At 57.2% G+C, this 18,511-nt stretch overlaps 1 protein-coding gene across 4 annotated transcripts in view; it reads right to left on the bottom strand.

Moving 5' to 3' along the window:
* The window catches only part of ZNF335 (zinc finger protein 335), a 19,736-nt gene extending 1,225 nt beyond the window's left edge, over positions 1-18,511 (bottom strand). The window contains exons 1-27 of one of the 4 annotated variants that reach the window (XM_032604364.1): positions 18,267-18,510; positions 17,346-17,596; positions 15,759-15,999; positions 14,755-14,832; positions 14,201-14,506; positions 13,982-14,113; positions 12,956-13,102; positions 11,405-11,657; positions 11,135-11,312; positions 10,371-10,483; positions 9,451-9,469; positions 9,203-9,319; positions 9,055-9,131; positions 8,812-8,972; positions 7,854-8,086; positions 6,854-6,947; positions 6,635-6,729; positions 3,747-4,006; positions 2,704-2,815; positions 2,231-2,605; positions 1,339-1,481; positions 1,095-1,258; positions 842-945; positions 671-748; positions 370-453; positions 216-281; positions 51-132 (exon numbers count right to left, since the gene is read on the bottom strand). In XM_032604364.1, coding sequence (XP_032460255.1) covers positions 51-132; positions 216-281; positions 370-453; positions 671-748; positions 842-945; positions 1,095-1,258; positions 1,339-1,481; positions 2,231-2,605; positions 2,704-2,815; positions 3,747-4,006; positions 6,635-6,729; positions 6,854-6,947; positions 7,854-8,086; positions 8,812-8,972; positions 9,055-9,131; positions 9,203-9,319; positions 9,451-9,469; positions 10,371-10,483; positions 11,135-11,312; positions 11,405-11,657; positions 12,956-13,102; positions 13,982-14,113; positions 14,201-14,506; positions 14,755-14,832; positions 15,759-15,999; positions 17,346-17,546 — 3,913 coding nt within the window. In that variant the 5' untranslated portion in view covers positions 17,547-17,596; positions 18,267-18,510. Of the gene's footprint in view, positions 1-50; positions 133-215; positions 282-369; positions 454-670; positions 749-841; positions 946-1,094; positions 1,259-1,338; positions 1,482-2,230; positions 2,606-2,703; positions 2,816-3,746; positions 4,007-6,634; positions 6,730-6,853; positions 6,948-7,853; positions 8,087-8,811; positions 8,973-9,054; positions 9,132-9,202; positions 9,320-9,450; positions 9,470-10,370; positions 10,484-11,134; positions 11,313-11,404; positions 11,658-12,955; positions 13,103-13,981; positions 14,507-14,754; positions 14,833-15,758; positions 16,000-17,345; positions 18,066-18,266 lie in introns of those variants that run through there. The other 3 variants (XM_032604365.1, XM_032604361.1, XM_032604362.1) reach the window with 3 other exon arrangements.

Here is an 18,511-nt window from a genome sequence, read left to right as displayed (position 1 = left end):
ACTAGGCCTGGGCCCCAGGCCCCCAAGACCCTCAGGGTCCAGCCCCGTACCTGTGACAGCTGAGCGTGCTGCAGCCTCGAGCTGGGCCTGTGTGACAAGCTGCTGGCCTGGGGACACCGGCACATACTGGATCTGGAGGAGAGAGGCAATGAGATGTAGCCTTACCAGGACCTCTGTCCGTGGCCCTGGCTCCACCTGGTCCCCAAGGGCCCTACCTGGGACTCCTGAAGGAACGGCGCCCCTTGTTCATACTGGATGTGTGTGATCTGGCCCTCCTGTACCTGGAGAGAGGAAGCCAATCCAGTTACTCTCAAAGGAGGGTGTACACCCCTCTCCTCACTCCTCACCCGCGTCCCAGGCCTGGCCTACCTGGATGTGATGGCCCTCCGGGACCACGACGTATTCCTGGGGGAGCAGGTGCTGGACTCCGTCCTGGGAGATGATGTACTGTACCTGAGCAAGGGGGGAGAAGAGGCAGGTGCTGGGGCCCCGCTCCTTGGGAGCTCAGCGAGGAAAGCAGAGCAGGGGGGTCAGGGACACCCTGTCAGCAATGGCAGCTGGAGGAGGAGTTTGGAAAGTACTGTTCCCCCAACCTCTTCCTGGGAATGGGGCCTGGAGGTTGCGGGGAGGAGGGCAGGCACTCAGGGCTGAGGTGGCGGCAGCAGCTCACCTGGTTATCAGATGTCACCAGGTGCTGGACCATCTGGCCATCTGCTGTAGTGATCTCTTGGATGTAGGTGGCTTCCTCCTGTCAGGGCCAGGTCAGCTCTAGCTTCAGATTTCTGTGTGCCCTCACCCCTGCCCATGACCTGCCAGCAGGGCCCCCGGCCCAGGCTCTCACCTGATTGGTCACTGTCTGTTCCTGGGCCACAATGATGTGTTCCTGGCCCAGTGCCTGCTGTAGCCGCTCCGGGCCCAGGACCCCGTGACTGGACTGGAGTGCAGCTGGGCAGAGAGGGGTGGACGCTCTTTCAGGGGCTCCAGGGGAACCTGAGACGCCCTGGCCCCGCCCTGGCCCCGCCCTGGCCCAAGGGTGCCTTCTGGGGCAGCGGCTCAAGTCCCTTGTCCACCCCGGGGCCCCAGGCGCCACTCACTGTGCAGCGTGGCCAGCGTCTCGTCGTCACTGTTCAGGATGATGGTCTGGGTGGGGGTCTTGGGGGTCTGGGCCGGGGCCCGCGTGGTCGGGGTTGCCGCTTTCCTCCCATCGGGACTGTGCAGCCGCTGGATGTGGAACTTGAGGTGCCCGTTCCGGTTGAAGCTAAGGGCGAAGGAGGGCGGCTCAGGGGTGGCCCCCCCACGCGTGCCCGGCAGCCCCTGCCCGCCTGCGCCCAGCCTCACCGCTGCCCGCAGAGGTGGCACTCGAAGGGCTTCTCGTTGGTGTGGGTCAGCAGGTGGCGCCGCAGATCCTTCTTGTTCTTGGAAGCGAAGCTGCACTGGCTGCACTGGTGGGGCCGCAGGCCTGAGTGCTGCGCCATGTGGGCCTGCAGATGGGGCGGAGTCGGGGCACCGGCTGGGTGAGGACAGATGGCTCCCCACGGACAGGGGAGCCAGGGACCCTGACCTCAGGCGCGGTAGATGTGGGAGGAGCTGGGTGAGAAGTACAAGCCAGACCAAGGTCTGGCACTGCTGGGTGTTGGAGAGCCACGAGCTCCGTCGTGAGGCCGCTCGGAAAGCCCTGTGTCTGTTGACACTCAGTTCACCCCTGTGAAACGTACAGGCTCAAAGAGGGGCCTCTGAAGGTCGCCCCCAGCTCTGACACTCTGGGTTCTGGGCCCCGCTCCCCTCACTGAGCCACTGTGAGGATTCAGCACGCGCTCGGATCTGAGAACCGATGATTTTCGGGTGAACAGACGGAGTCCCCGGAACCTGGTCTGCTCCACACCGACCCCCGCACCTCCCTGGGACACTGTGCCCTCAGTGTTCTGGACGACTCGAATCTCCCCAGCTGCCTCACGCCCCCGCCCCTCTGCTCCTGCAGGCCCAGCTCAGCCATCACCTCTGGGACATCCCCCCAGCACCCCAAGGCCACGTGACTCGTTCCCCATCTGTGCTCGGCTGTGCGCACTTTGTTCACACCGGGGACACTGTTGGGTGTTAGTCACCACCTGGTGTGCCTCCCCGCCAGACTGAGCCCCCTGAGAGCTGGGGCCTTGCTGAGTCATCTCTGACCCCAGCAGGGAGCGGAGGACCTGGCCTGGGGGGGTGCCAGCAGAGGGACGGGGGCACCTACCCGGACCTCGGGCCACTGGCGAGCGCTGAAGGGGCAGTCGGGGCACTTGAAGGCACTAGGCCCAGCGTGGGCCCGTTTGTGACTTTCCATCTCAGCTCGGCCGGGGAAGGCCTCAGCGCAGATCTTGCAGGAAAACTTCTTTGACGACGCAGTGGCTGCAGATGGTGGCGAGGGGGGCACTACCAGGCCCAGGGCTTTGCTGGCAGCAGGAGGTGGGGAGGCAGAGCCCTGGGGGTCCCCCACTCGGCGGGTCCTGGCTGGAGACGGGGGCTCAGGGCCGTCTCTGGGCAGCCCCCCACACTGCAGCAAGGGCCACTTGGCTCCAGAGGCCAGGGCGTCTGGACTTGGGAAGGAGATGGAGCCATCTGCAGTCAGCTGTGGACAGGCAGGGGAGCGTGAGGCTCGGAGGGAGGGAGGGAGGGAGGGAGGGAGGAAGAAATGGGAAGAGTAGAGGTGGCTACCCCCAGCCTCACCTCGATGTGGTGCAGCTGGGTCCCGTCGGCGGCCATGATGAAGTGGGTGCCAGCTTCTTTCAAGGTGTCCCTCACAACCACGGCCTGGGCTGCCTCCCCGGGGGGCTCCTCGCTGCGGGCAGAGGAGGGGGGTAAGGCAGCGTTCCAGGAGAGGATGGAGGGCCACAGGAGTCCCCTTCCCCAAGAAAGGCATCAACTGAGGAGTGACTGCCACTGCAGGTTGACCCCTGGCTCCTCCCTTTACCAGCCGAACCTCCGCTGCCTCTGCGTAAATGGCGACCAAGTGTCCAGAGATCGTCCTTCTCAGAAGCGGTCATCCCTGCCCCTCGATGGGCATGCTGCGGGGTGGCGAGGTGAAGGGCTCCAGGGGTCAAGCCCAAGTCTGACCAGGTGGGGCAGGAGGAGAGGGCGAGTGGGGAGGCAGGGCTGCAAGGACCCACGGGCCAAGGGTAAAGGGCAGATGCTGAGAGGCTGGGCTGCCCAGGTGCCGGCCCAGGGATTCTGACTCCCATCCCAGCTGAACAATCCGGTACTTGAATTCAGGGCTTCCTCAGACTGCCCAGGGGTTCAGCGAACATGCGAAACATAAACATTTCTGCCCCAAACGTGCTCAGTGTAGAGAAAGCCAGGTGCAGCTGCAGGGCCTCCAATGTCGCTAAGGAGCCTGAACTCGTTCCTAAAACGACCTCAGGGACCGTCCCGTACGAGGACGTGGGCTTTGGAGCCACAGAGACCAGGGTCAGATCTACAGCCTGTCTGCCCTTAGGCGAGTTACTTCGCCTCCCTCCTCATTTGTCAAGAGAGGGAAACATGCATCTCGTGGGAATGGTTTAGGTGAGTCCACGAATGTCACGTGCCCGGCACATCTTCAGCGGCTCTTGACCTCCTGAAGGGACACGACACCCCTACAGCCCAATTGTTTTACGTGTATTAGGAGTTTTACCTCCTGCCACCTAGGCTTGCGTGGGCGGGGTCCTCATCTGACTCCCCCCAGCACACCTATAAACGGCTGGAGGGGAGGTCTTGCAGGCAGCAGATCTCACCTGTAAGGTGTGCCAGGAGCCGATGTGCCCTCCTCCATGGTGGGTGCCGTGATGACGCTGTAGCCAGCCCCGCCAAATGGCCCAGGCGCCAGGGTGATCTGCTGTAGGTCCGGGGTGCCTAGCTGGCTCTCGGCGGCCACGCTGCCCCCTGGCTCTGCCATGTGGAGGGCTACCACTTGGGGAGTGGCACCTGCTGGGGAGGGCTTCCCACCACAGGATGCGAACCCTGCTTCCACGTCCTCTGACTTCACCACGGCCACCTGCAACGGCACAAGTGGGCATTACGAGCGGGGTCTGTGGCAAAGGAGCTGGCGTTCAAGGCCCTTTTCTATCTCAGGGCCTCAAAGCTCACCCACGGTCTGGCGGGACCCAGTGCCACCACCACGTATTCACACGAGCCCAACTGTGTGTTCCTGGCAACTGGAAGGAGACTTAACGAGAACAGGCTAGAGCGTTACCACCCCCCATGGGCACTGGGCAAGGTCTGGAGACATTTTTTTTTTTTTTTTTTTTTTTTTTTGCGGTACGCGGGCCTCTCACTGTTGCGGAGCACAGGCTCCGGACGCGCAGGCCCAGCCACTCCGCAGCACGTGGGATCCCCCCAGACCGGGGCACGAACCCGTGTCCCCTGCATCGGCAGGTAGACTCTCAACCACTGTGCCACCAGGGAAGCCCTGGAGACATTTTTGGTTGCCACAATTGGTTGGCACCTAGGGGGCAGAAGCAAGAGATGCTGCCAAACATCCCGGACGAGCAGGACAGCCCCCTCAGCAAGGAATTATCTGGCCCAAAGTGCCAAGGATAAGAAATCCTGAGGTAGAGGAACAAGTAGCAGACCATTTAAGAAAATAATGCAACAGTCAGAGTCTACCTCACATCCTACTCCAAAGCCTGCTTCAAATGTTTTCAAGATTGAAATGTAACAAATAAAACTCGAGACATATTAAAAGAAAATATGGATATTCCTATAATCCTTGGGGTGGGAAGAGTTTCCTAATCATGACAGAATATGTTAAAACCTACAGAAAAACAAACCATAAAATGAGATCAGAAAACAAAGAAGCTGGGGGTATGGGGGGAGATGGTATTTAATAATTCACATAAGAGATAAAAAGTGGAGTTCCCACACATACAAACAGCCCTTGCAAAGTTATACAAAAGAGACTAATAATTTAATGGAAAAATAGATACAGGGCACAAACATACATCAGAGAAGAAATAAAATGGTCTATGAACATAAAGAAAGAAACTCGATCCCTTTTGTGATCACAAAATTATAAACTAAGACCCTGACATATACTTCCATCACATGGAAGAGATTTATAAAGACTGATGCCCAGCGCTGGCGAGGCTGTGAGGAAGCACACTCTTGTGGTGGTCATGTAACTGACATAGCTTTTGTGAGGCGTCACGCCTTGGGACCCACTGATTCTATTTACTTCTAGGAGGCTTTTTTCTCCCCCAACTGAAAAACATGTTCATGAGCACCCGAAAATGTATGTGCACTGAAGCACTGCCTTGAGTTAATGACAAGGAAGCCACCCACGCGTAAAGGACTGACGAAATAAGCTTCAGAATATCCCTAGGACGGAATGACGTGGAGACGTCAGGAAGGAGTGGACGCGTGTGTGTGGCCAGGCCGTGCCTCACACGCCGCGGAGGGAAGAAAAGCTAGGCTGCCTGTGAGCGTGGACGGCGTGATCTCATTTTTTAAGGATCAGGAGGTCTCTGTGTTAGTGAGCACGTGGACAAAACTGCAGAAACGCTTATTAACCTGTTAACAGTGGAATCGGAGGGGAGGGGAGGAACCTTAAGGACTTTCACCTTCTGAAGAGAACAATTCTTAACGCTCATTTTGGGTTTCACAAGCGTATGTTTTTGTAATCAGAAAAACAAACCAACCAAAATGGATGATACTGGCATGAGAACGGCAAACAGAGCAATAGAACAGAACTTGTCTAGAAGCAGACTCCTGTACCTGGGGGAATCCAGTGCACGATAAAGGGGATACTTTGAACCACTGGGGAAAACGAGAGGATTCGATTTATTGCACTGGACAACTTCTGGGAAAAAAATAAACTTAGTCCCCTATCTTTCTGCACATACCAAAAGTGAATTCCAGGTGGAGTAAAAATTTAAGTGTAAAAAATGAAACCCTAAGAAGAAAATACAAACGAATGTTTATATAATCTTGAGGTGAAGAGGCCTAAGGATGATACCACAGGCAAAAACTATAAAAGCCTGATACGTTGAACTATCTAAAAATGTAAAACTTCTACACACCCCCAGATGCCACAAACTAAACCCTCTGAAGATTCCAGGTCCAACAGCAGGCTCCCCTCCACAGAGCTCTGTCCCCCAGCAGCATGTCACTGTTCCAAGCTGTTGGAATTCATCATCTCAAACACACAGTCTCCATCTTTTCAAGAGGCTGGGAGATGGGAGGTGCTAACAAACCTCTCTCCGCCTTAGAGAATCCTGGAGAGGCACGGGGGAAGGGAAGGGACAAGTAAAGATGATGAACCTGGGGGAAGATGTGCTAGGCTTTAAGGTACATGGAGCATGTGAGAGGTGGCATGGAATGAGGGTGCTAGGCTAGATGGGAAGCTAGTTCAGACTCATGGGCACGGGCGGTGCCGACCGCTCAGCATGGCGGAGACCGCTGGTGACTCCGGACAGAGGAGTGGGAGAGCCTCTGCCCTCCCGGGGCCCCCCTGGCACAGCGGTCCCCCTCCTCCGCGTCTGCCCACTGGGTTTCAGTGGATCTGTCTCCCACTGACTGGGAGCTCCCTGAGGGCAGGGCACGTCTGCTCCATCACTAGCCTCCGCTCCCAGCGTCCAGCGCAGACCTGGCAGCACGGGTAAAGCCGGGCCGGGGAGGAGCTCACCTGCAGGGCGGCGCTGCCCAGCTCCCGCCGAGTGCTCATGTTCAGCAACAGGTCCAAGGCTGTCTGTGTGGCCATGGCCGTCGACTCCTCAGCCCCTGGGTGGGTGGGACCTGAGCCTTAGAAATGGCCGGAAAACTGGCACCCAACGCCCTCTTCCCCAGCTTCCGGCCCCCACCGGCACGAGCCCTGCCCCTGCTCCCACCATCCCTCAGAACTCACCTTGCTGGTAGATGATGGTGGCACCGCCCAGGGTGTCAGAACAGAGCAGCGGGGGTGTCTCGGGTGACTGGAGAGGTGCTGCCTCTGGGGGGATCTGCGGGGTGGGAATATGGCCAAGTGTGACGGGGGGCAGCTCAGATTCAGGTGCATTCGCCAAGCACCTCCTACGTGCCAGACACTTTACAGCTACTGGCTTGTTTCATCTTCACCCTCTTCAAGATATTTTCAAGATATTTACCAGCTCCATGTAACAGATGAACTGACTAAGGTTAAGGATCCCACAGCTAGTAAGTAGCAGAACTGGGACTTGAACACAAGACTGTCTGACTCCAGAGCCTCTGTGTTCTACCAGCACATTGTGGTGGTCCATCTTTTGGGGAGGGGAGGGGAGGGGGCAGGCAACATACTCAGCTGCAAGACTATATTTCTCAGCCTCCCTTGCGGCTGGGTGAAGTGTGGCCCTGTAGTTAAGCAGGAGCTTCTGGTAAAAGTTCACGAGGAAGGTAAGACGGATAGATGGCGGGCATCATTTTTGCTCTTCCCCTATCCCTTCCTCCTGCTCCTTGCCTGGGATGTGGCTAGGAAGGCTGGAGCTTCTGCAGCTATATGGGACCATAAGTCAATCACAGAAATGGGAGTCACATGCCTAGGACGGCTGGGAAAAAGTATCGAGAGAGCTTGGTTCCTGATGACTGATCAAGGAGCTGCCACATGAGCCCTGGGTTGCTGACCTTCTTTTACATGAAGAGAATAATAAACTATCACCATAGTCAAGATACTGATGTTTCCACGCTCTATCACTAGCACTGGAAAGCCACCCCTACTCTGAGATTAGGGTGACGTATCTGTGACCTCAGCTGCTCTTCACCCCAATCCAGAGAGGCAGGGGTCATCTCGCTGCACTCAGTGTGCCAGTGAGGATGCTAGGGCTGGGAGAGGCAGCATCACAGCGGCACTGCAGCCAACGCTCCTAACCCCGTCTGCTGCCTGAGCTCATTACCTCAGGAGGTCCTGGGGAGCTGGGCGGAGGTCCAGGGGCTGCGCTATGCTGCTGCTTCAGCTCCTCAATCTGTTGCAGAGAGAAGAAGGGGCGACGGCGGGAAGGGGGCTCCTCGGGGTGGCGCCGCCCCCACTCCTCAAAGCTGCTTGCATGTCGGCACCGCACGTGCAAGCGGAGGTTCTTCTTGTGTCGCGTGCTGAAGTGGCAGTACTCACAGGCAAAGGGCTTGGCCCCTGCAGGCACATGTGTAGGGATGCTTGGGCTTGCCCACCGCCTCTAGGAAGCCTTCTGTGACCCCAAGAACGTCTCCAGCTGATTCACTCCCTGCGATGTGTCCCCAAGCTCAGGGAAACCCATGCTCCGTGCAATTTGGTGTGCCAGGGCAGAAACGAGCCAGGTCTCCCTCTGCGCTCACAGCCTTCCTCCGACTGCCTATTTTCAAGGTCAGGTGACCGCATACTTCTCTTTATGACTCATCTCCCGAAGTGTCCCCCCAGCTCTCTTTCTCTCTTCTTCCCTAGTGTGTCTGACAGAGGGCTAGGAACCGAGGAGGAGAAAGAACCAACTTTTGCTGTCCATCTTCTGTGGGCCAAGATGTGATGCTGCTTTAGCAGTTTCTTCTGTCGAGGGCAGGGCCTATGTAAGACCTCTCTCAAGCCCCAGTGCCCAGAACAGACAGGGCTCAGGGAACAAATGGAACTCACGTTTATAACAACCCCATGGTTGGTACTTCTGATTCTCTCCTTTCACAACTAAGAAAGGTTCAGAGAGCGCCAGCAACTGGCCCTGGGCCACACAGAGAAGAGCTGGCTGCGTTGGAAACTCAGCTGAGGTTAGAGTGACAGACCCAGGGGGGATTCCCTGCAGTAGAAGGGCTGGGGCTGCCGAGGGGGATGAAGAGGACAGAGCTGAGCCTCTGACAGGGGGCTACGGTGTGTTGGGGGGTGGCTGGACTGACCTGTGTGCTTGACAGCCACGTGGGACAGCAGGAAGTCCTCTCGGAAGGTGCGGTAGGGGCAAAAGCTGCACTTGAAGGGCTTGTCGCTGACATGGGAAAGCTGGTGGTTCAGCAGCGCCTTCTTGTCCTCACAAACGAACTCGCAGAACTCGCACTTGAACCTGGAGGTGGTCGGAGAGGGGAGAGCTCAGCGACAGGGCGCGGTGGGGCACCGCAGCCCCAGGGGCCTCCTCGGGGATGTACCTGCGGTTGGCGACGGCCTGGATATGCGTGAGCAGGTGCATCTTGAAGGTGTAGCGCTTCTTAAAAGACTTTCCACACTGTTGGGGGTGGAGAGGCGAGTCAGACCAGGGAGCCCCCAGGCAGGCCCCCTGCCCCCAGCCCCACCCACCTTGTCACACATGTGGGGCTTCTCGGTGCTGTGAGTCTTCATGTGCTGCGTGAGTCTCTTCTGCATGGGGTAGACACGGCCACACACAGGGCAGGGGAAGGAGCTCAGCTTCGGGGTCTGGGAAGGGACAGAAGAGGCCGGGTGGAGAGAAAAGGGGAGGAGAGAGGGTGAGACCATGCCTCCTCCCCCACCAACCCCCCAGCCACCCTCAAGCAGGCTCCCTTCCCGGCCTGAGGCCCCAGACTCACCGGGTCTGGCCTCTTCTTCCTGGGGGAGAAAGGCACAGGAGTCAGACCATCTTGTCCCCAAGCCCACCCCAGACCCTCCCCCGCTGACCAGACCCATCCTCGGCCCTGTCCTCAGCCCCAACCCAAGCCCCTTTCTCTTAGAACAGTATTCCCCCAATGGGAGTTCGCTGGGGAAAATGCCAAGAGGTGTGCTGTAAATAAAGTTTTGCAGTCATCTAACTTTAGGAACAGTGCATTCTCTCTCTCTCTCTCTCTCTCTCTCTCTCTCTCTCTGTCACAAAATGCATTTGCATTTTAAAGGCTCTGAGAAGCTCTGCAGGGAAAAGAGCTGTTGAACCAGGTTTTCGACCTGGTGTCCCTAATCTTACGTGGACATAGAACTCCCCCTCCCTTTTTATTTTTTTTTAAAGAAACACCTAAAAGCGGGACTTCCCTGGCTGTCCAGTGGTTAGCACTCAGCGCTTCCACTGCCGAGGCCCGCGGTTCAACTTCTGGTCGGGGAACTAAGATCCTGCAAGCCGCGCTGTGATACTTCAGTGAACAATCACTAGGCCCTTCAGGATCTTTGCTTTTCCACCCACTTGTCCTACATCTGCCCTATCAGTGCCGTGAGAGATGGAGTATGGACGTGGAGCCTGGAAGACCTTCAGATCATTTTCTGAGACCCTTTAGGTACACGATTTCCTTTAATCACCTCAGTAGTGACTGTCCCCAATTTACAAAGCTCGAAGCAGGAAAGAGACCAAATAAGGGACCTCTAGACCCTGACACTGCCCTGTTCTGAGCCAAGTGATCTGGGATGAATCGCCCTGCCTTTCCCCCATCTGTACTGTGCTGCAAAGGGGGCTGGCCCCGAGCAGGGGCTCAGTAAGGGGGAATCCGTGGTTACCCTGGGCCTCCACTTCCCCACCCCCACTGACCGGTCCCGGCTATGCACGGCCGCGTGCCGGATGACATCCTTCCGGTAAACACTGGTGTAGCTGCATTCATCACACTTGTAGGGCTTACTGCCCACGTGGTTGAACATGTGCTCCTGGGAGAGAGGCAGGACAGGGGGCTGGGGTGTAGCCTTCCTTCCTGCCTACCTGCCCTGTGCCTACAGCCGTAGAGGCGCCCCCTCCCCACTGCACGCTGGAACAACCCCTGCTCCCCACCCCTACCGCAGGGGTCCAGAGAACAACTTCTAGGTCGGGGTCTGAGGGAGGAAGCACCGTGTGCACAAAGCACAGGGGCTCTGGCCATCTGTGCTCAAGCTACCCCCGACCTCCACCCGTGGGCAGCTCTGCCTCACTTTGGCCAAGCCAAGCTGCAGTTTCCTGCGCCAGTAAAATGGGGCTCTCAACACCTATGACCTTGTTGGGCTACGTGAGATGATAAAAAGGAACCCCTTTCTTGAGACACGTTACCGCCACCAGCTGGGAGACTTTCTAACGCACTGAATTCGATTAAAGCAGTTGCACTGCCACCTGCTCGGTGTGGTGGTAGTGAGGCAAGTCTAAGACAACGTGACGCCACCATGCAGGGTAAGGCCTACCACAATGCGCCCTCGGCCCAGACGCACACCCTGACACGGGGCAGGAGGGTGACCGCGGGTGCAGGTGATCTCCACTCCCTCTGGGGCCTTCTCCCATCCAGCGTCCCTTCTCCCCCTGCCCTCCCGCGCCTCCACTTCCCTCGGCCACACCTTGAGCGAGGACCAGCGGCGGGAGCGGTAGCTGCACTGCAGGCACTTGAAGAGCTGGGGGTTGCCAGCCTCGTGGGAGTTGACGTGGAAGCGCAGGTCCTCGTGGGACAGGAAGCGGGAACCGCAGATGCGGCACAAGAAGGGCCGCAGGAGGGGTTTGGGCGACTTGTAATAGTACCTGCCAGGAGGGTGTTGGGGAGAGGTCTGGCTGGGCCAGGGGTCTGGCCACTTCCCCCTGCCCCCAGCCCTCATCTCTGCTCGCCGCCGTACTTGCGGTATTTCTTGCCGAGGAAGCGCCTGGAGGGTCGCCCACGGCGGCGGGGCGGGGCGGCGGGCTCGTCCTGGCAGGACGGTGCTGCGTTCTCCACATCTGACTGGCTCATGCCAGGTTCCACAGGGGGCCGGTTGGCCTTGCCCAGGGCCACCAGGCGTCCCGGGCCTGAGGAGCTGGGTGCCTCGGGGTCTTGTGGCTCCAGAGGGCTCTGTCCAGTCTGGGAGCTGACCAGAGGCTCTCCTTCCACACCTGCCATGGACACACCAGGACAGATGTGGACAGCTGTGCCAGAGGCCAGCCAAAATATCTTCCCCCCCACACACCGTCACAGACCACCGATAGGCCCGTCAGGTCACGGGACAGACGCAGGCAGCCCGTGGTTAGAGGGCGGCATGGACATATGGCTCCTCCTGCAGCTGACGGGCTGTTAGCACAGCACGACTTAAATGGGACAGTCTGGAGCAGCACTGGGAGAGCTGGGACCTCGCGGCCAGGAGACCTGCGGGTAGGCTAAGCTGTCATCGACTTGCTGTGTGTTCTCAGGCAAAGCCACTCCCCTCTCTGAGTCTCATTTTCCCCATCTATCAAATGGATATAATTGTTGCTCTAGTGACCTCATGGGAACGTTCTAAAGTCTGGGGAGCAACAGCAACACTTAAACACTGGTTTTCCCAACGGAGGCTGTGTAGTTGGAGGGCAGACGGGAGAAAGAGAAGAGACATCACCGCACACACTCGCAAAGCCTCTGACATCTGAACATCCGAATGCGTTACCTATTCAAAAACACTAACAGCATTTCAATGTAATGTTTTAAAAATTCAAAATTATATGCCATTTTGTTTCTTAATGGGGTGCCAGGTTATTCAGGTGTGTTCACCTTGTGAAAATTCACTGAGCTGTGAATTCACTAAGCTGATTCACTTAGCATACATGTGCTTTTCAACACATATACCTCAGTAAAAAGTTATTTGAAAAAATAAGACTAAAAAATACAACACCCACAACTGCATGTACAAAAACAGCTACGATGTATTTTTTCCCTGTCTATTTAAGCCTTAAAAAACAATCCTAAGAGGCGGGTGCTATCACCTCCGTTCATAATAAGAGAATGGGAGATTCAAGAGGCAAAGTAACATGCTCCAGGTCACACAGCTGGTAGGTGGCAGAGCCGGCATTCATGCCCACGGCGGGTCTTTCCTGTCTCCGGCTTGTAATGCTCCAAGTCCGTGCTCCTCCAACATAGTCTCAGACCTCAGACTTATTCTCATTTTAGTAATAATTCTTAAAACTTAACTTATTAGTTCAGTACTCAAACTTCTGTGCTGTGGCAGCTTACCACCGAAAAGCCGTTTCAGAAAGCTGCCATATCCTAACTCTCAAGCTTGGTATGGGAAAGCTTCCCCTTTACGAGGAGGCCTGCAGGTCACCCCGGTGGGATTGAGACACGCTGCTCTGCAAGCATGTCTGCAAGGGCTCCATGGAAGCAAGCGGGGAACGAGGCCACCCCTGGGCCCCACCGCACAGCCCCGCCCACAAGTAAGTCTCACCATCCAGGAGATCCGAGGTCTCCAGGCGAGGCAGCTTACGGGGCCGGCCAGGTCTCCTGCGGGGTCTTGGTATACTGGGAGTGGGGCGCTGGGGCCGTAGCTGCCGGCCCCGGGGCTCATCCTCAGCAGGGTTATAGTCGCTGTCCTCTGTGGGGACAGCAAAAGAAGGGGGGGCATCAGCCTTGACCTTTCAGTCCTGACCCCTTGCCAGCTTCCCTGGAAAGAGGCCCACTTCCCTATCCCTCCCTGCCTGTTCCTCCCTTCAAACCCACCAGTGATGCCTCCTCCGGGAAGCCCTCCTGATGTCCCCCTGGCTAACTGTGAGCGCCACTCTCTGGCCCCTGCAGTCCTTTCTCTGTACCTTTCCTAACACCTACCACTAGCTCAGATGGCACCTTTATGTGAATCAGAAAAAAGCACTCCTTCCTCAATACACTTTACGGCCATTGTTAGAAAACAGCTGCCTAGTCACTCCAGTCTACAAAGTACGACTATGCTATCCATTGAGGGAGCCAGTAACTCCCTCACTAGCCATACGTGGCTACTGAGCACTTGGAATACGCCTAGACTAACTGGAGACATAAGTATAAAACACACAACAGATTTCCGAAAATTAGTATGAGAAAAAGAACGTAAAGCTTACTAATAACTTTTTATAATCATTGCATATTGAAATGATAATACTTTAGACATAATGGGTAAATAAAATATATGACAACTTAAATTCACCTTTTTCATTTTACTTTTAATATGACAACAAAAAACACACGTGGCTTCCATTCTGTTTCTGCTAGACAAATGTGAATGTGACCCTCTTGGACACAGTACTATTTTTCAGCGCATGGCCCGTACAGCTGCACACAAAGCTCCTGGTCCCAGAGCTCCAACTTATCTATCTTATGCTGGAGGCACTCGTGGCTGCGTGTGCGCCAGTTCCTCTTCCCTGGCCCTCCCTACAGGCCAGGGGGAGCTCCGTATTTGCAGATGTGGGTGTGGGTGACAGGACCGAGAGCCATGGTAGCCTACCTTCCAGGTCATCGATGGCGCCGGCGTCTATGATGTCATCATCGTCTTCCTCCTCTGGGCCCTCTTCCTCCTGGGTCCTGGCGGAGGCACCCCACTTCCGCAGACGTCCCTTTTTTCCGGTGGCGGTGGCTGCTAGCGGTACAACAAGCTTGCTGCATGTGACTCTTGGCAGCCCGGCCCCACCTGTGGAGGCGGCCAGGCAGGCCACCGTCAACGCACCTGGGCAGAAGTGCCGCTCCCGCATGTGGCGCAACAGTGTGGCCTTGGCGCTGCTCCGGTACTGGCACATCTTGCACTTGAACTGCTGCACCACCACTACCTCCATCATGGCCTCCAGGCTCTGCAGGTCTGGCTCCTCGGCACCAGAACCCAGGCAGGGCTGCGCTGGGGAGCTGGGTCCACCCTGTACCTCCTCAGGTGGCTCCAGGCACGTGGATGTGGACGTGGGGCCATCGGCTAGAGCTTCGATGGCTGCCAGGCTGTGGGCCAGGGTGGAACTGGACATCGGTGATGCCATGGGGGCCCCTGGGAAGGTGAGGGAATCAGAGGGGAGGAAGTGGAGGGGGAGGCTGGCCACGAGCTACAGCTGCCCCTCCCAGGCAGGCCCAGGGATCCAAGAACCCCACTCCTCACCAGAGTAACAGTGGAGGAACTGAGAGGCCCAAGGCAGTGGAGAAGCTGCCAAGATCACACAGTGAGTCTACAGCAGAGCCTCCCTGTCCTACTCCCCCGCCCACGGCAGGGTTCCCTGGGTCTGGCGCCTGGAGTCTTACCATCGTCTGGTCCCTGCAGGATCAGGTACCGTGTGGTCTCGGACCCACTCCCCTCAGCACTGGTCACGGTGATGCAGCCTGGGCAGAGGTGTGAGGAGGGGATGCACAGCTGATAATGACAATTGTCACTGCCCACACTCATTCTGACTCACCCGTGAGACTGTGAGTCCGCTGCCCCATTGCCCACTTCCCGCCCAGGGCAGGGCTGTTGATAGGTCTGCTGTGTGTGACACGCTGGCCCAGCAGCCAGTCCACAGCTGCCCACCTTTAACCATTAAAGGAGGACTGGCTTTTCAGGCCATCCCAGGGCTTTTCCAGGTGCTACAACCCTTACACAGATCATTATTAATAGAAAGTAGTTTGGTAAATCATGAGCACCCGCTCTGGAGTCACTGTCTGAGCTCACGCCCCAACACTTGCTGATGACAGCGGGTACATTAGTTTACGTCCTCTGTGCCTTGGCTTTCTCATCCAGACTGTGAGAATAACAGCATCTACCTTTTGGGGTTACCAAGAGGATTGATGAACTACTGCAGGTTAAGTATTTAGAAGAGACTCCAGTACAAAGTTAGGTGTCACTGTTTCTACATTTATCGAGTGCTTATCATATGCCAGGAACTATACTGTACTATCTCATTAAATCCCCACATCGGGGCTTCCCTGGTGGTGCAGTGGTTGGGAGTCCGCCTGCCGATGCAGGGGACACGGATTCGTGCCCCGGTCCGGGAGGATCCCACATGCCGCGGAGCGGCTCGGCCCGTGAGCCATGGCCGCTGAGCCTGCACGTCCGGAGCCTGTGCTCCGCAACGGGAGAGGCCACAGCAGTGAGAGGCCCGCGTACCGGAAAAAAAAAAAAAAATCCCCACATCGTTTATGAGACGGGGTTACTGTTTCCATGTTACAAACTCAGAGTGGTAAGCTTATCTGCCTGAGTCTGCACAGCTGCTTCTGCAGGGAAACCCTTATCTTATGGGGCAACTCTTGCCCCCTGTGACCTGACTCACTCTGGATGAGGTCGGGCCCGATGGTGGACTCGATGATCTTGTCAATAGCTGAGCCCAGGTCTGAGGAAGAAGCCGTGCAGTCGGACACCAGCATGTTGGGGTCTGGGAGTGCGCTGGAGTGCACCAGGGCTGGGGGGCCACCTGTCACCCCTGCCACTGGCCCGTGGGAAACAGAAGATGAATCAGGGAGGTAGCCATGGGGCAGGGGGTCTGTGCTGGAGCTGCTCTCAGATACCTCCTCCTGGGGGACAGGAAACAGGCAAAGGGGGAGTTTAGGAGCCAGGGATGGGGCAGGGCAGGCTGCCCCCACCCTGGCCCAAGGATGTGGTAGGTGGAGCCACCCACACCCTCACCCCCATTGAGGACCAGTGAGAGAAACCCTCTAGTCACAGAGCTCCCCCAAGAACAAGCGCCAGGGTCCCTGGCTCTGGCCAGGTACAAGGCCCCACGTTTCCCACACCTCACACAACAGCCAGGTGAGGCTATTCTCGTCAGGCTTTCAAATAAGCTGTTCCCTCTGCCTGAAACGCTTCCTAGCATCACACCGTGGCTAACTCCTACTCAGCCTTCTCACTGCCATTCACCTGGTACCTCTCCTGGGAAGATGACCCTGACCCACAAAGCCAAGTTAGGACCTCTCCATCCTCAGTGCTATAGTCGCCTGTGTCCCGCCATCACATTATGGTTCACTCTGCAATGTTACGTCTCCCAGGTCAGACTCCATAAGAGCCAGGACCACATCTCTCGTCTCCTGCTGTATCCCCTGGGTCCAGCACAAGCTGGGCACATGCTAAGTCCACCTCTGCTGAATTAATAAAACCCCTGGACCCCAAAGTGGGGGCTACTGTTGTGCACCTCTATAATGTGATGTCCTGAAAATGATCACTGTCTTGCAGACCATGACAACGGTAATGGCTGACACTTATTGGCTGCTTACCATGTGCTGAGCCCTGTGTTAATTACCTTGCATATATTAATTCATTTAGTTCTCAAAAAAAAAAAAGAGAAAAACCTATTGAGGCAAGTATGTTTATTATTCCCATTCTATAGATGAGAAAACTGACAGCTAAAAGTTTGGGTAGCTTATCTAAGATCACAGAGCCAGGAGGCGGCAGAGCCAGGAGACTATTTTACAAAGCGTTTCCAAGAAAATGTCTGGTGGTTGCTCACAAAAGAGCACCCTCAGGAGTAGGTATTTCTGCTCCGTTTTAAAGACTGACGACCGAGGTTCAAAGAGGTGTCCCAGTGAATCAGTGGTACAGCCAAGACTTGAACCAGGTCACCTGCATCCCAAAGAGTGAGAACAGTGGGTAGTGCAGTGGGTCAGCCCACAGCCTAGATTTGAATCCTGGCGCTGTGTCTCAGTTTGCTCCTCTGTGAGATTTGGAAAAGAGTGGTATGTGCCTTACAAGGTATGAGACTTAAATGAGAAAATTCACGCTAAGGGCCTGGCATGGTGCCCGGCTCACAGTAAACCATAATCAAATATTAGCTATAAGCAAGCCTTGCTGGCTTCTTCCCCTTGGTCGCCAGGCACTGCTGCCTGCGGTCCCTGCCACCACCCACGCCGGCAAGCAATGTCCATACCAGAGAGCTGGTGCCGCGGTCCGAACTCTGCCCCACGCCAGAGTCGTCGGCCTCGGCTGGCCCCGGAGCGGCCGCGGCGTCGCTGCTGTCGGCCGACACGGCTTCTGAGGTGCCCACACCCAAGCCGCTCTCAGAGGGCTCCTCGGGCCGGCCAGGACCAGGGGCCGTGTCGCTACTGCTCTCCACCTCGTTCTCCTCCATCGGCTCGGGGGGCGGCCTGATAGGTTGGCCCAGGGTCCGGGGCCTTTACTCTGCGAGAAGAGGTGACGGGGGCTGGAACAGGTGGGCTTCATCTCGGGTCCCCGCGGCGCACGCAGCTGCGCCCACATGCCCATTGCGCAGATGCAAACACTGAGTCGCCGACGGGGCGGGGCTTTCTAGTGTATTGCGAGGGGAGCTTCGAGAAAACAGGACCAGGAAGCCTTGCCTCCCAGTCTCGGGTCCTTCCCCCATCCCCGGAGGGTGGTCAGTGGCGGGTAATCTTGACCCTTTGCTCCTCCCCTCCATGATTCCCGCAGAGTGGTTCACTCTACGGGCCCCGGCCGGGCTCAGTGGCTCAGCCCTTCGGTCCCCCGAGTCCCCCCGGGTGCAGAGTCGGTGGTACAGCCCGCAAGCCCCCCAGGTCAGCGGCTCGCTCCCCCCGCCCCTGGTTCCCTTGCGGAGGGGGCTGACAGCGACGGTCCCGGGGCCTGGAGACTCGGGGCTGTCCCCGGCGCTGCCTGCGCTCCAGGCCCGACGCCATCTTGTGGCGGCTCCGGGTTTCCGCTCAGGCAAGTGCGAGAGCGACTAAAGGGCCTGGGACCCCGGGGCCCTGTTCGGACAGCCCCGCCGGCCCGGGACCTCTCCACCGGGTATCCCCGCAGTGTGGCCCCACTTCACGGCAGGGTGCAGTGGGGCGACCTGACTCCACCCGACGCTCACCTGACGCTTTCGTAGCTGCGTTCCTCTCCGACTCCGGCATCGACGAAGTCGCCATCCTCTTTCCCCCGCTGCGGAGGGACCCATCGACCTTCCGTAGGCCGGGACTACTTCCTACGCCGGCCCGGAGAAAGACAGGCTTCCAGTGTGCTGGAAGGTGGCCCCGAGGTCTCAAAACCATAATAGAGTTCTCAGAGAATATAGGATTTTACATGTCTCCTAGTATGGGTGACGGAGTCCTCTATGGG

Source organism: Phocoena sinus, chromosome 15 (genome assembly GCF_008692025.1).
Source record: "Phocoena sinus isolate mPhoSin1 chromosome 15, mPhoSin1.pri, whole genome shotgun sequence".
NCBI lineage: Eukaryota > Metazoa > Chordata > Mammalia > Artiodactyla > Phocoenidae > Phocoena > Phocoena sinus.
Note: the sequence above shows the minus strand (reverse complement) of the source record. Positions and strands in the feature narration are given on the sequence as shown.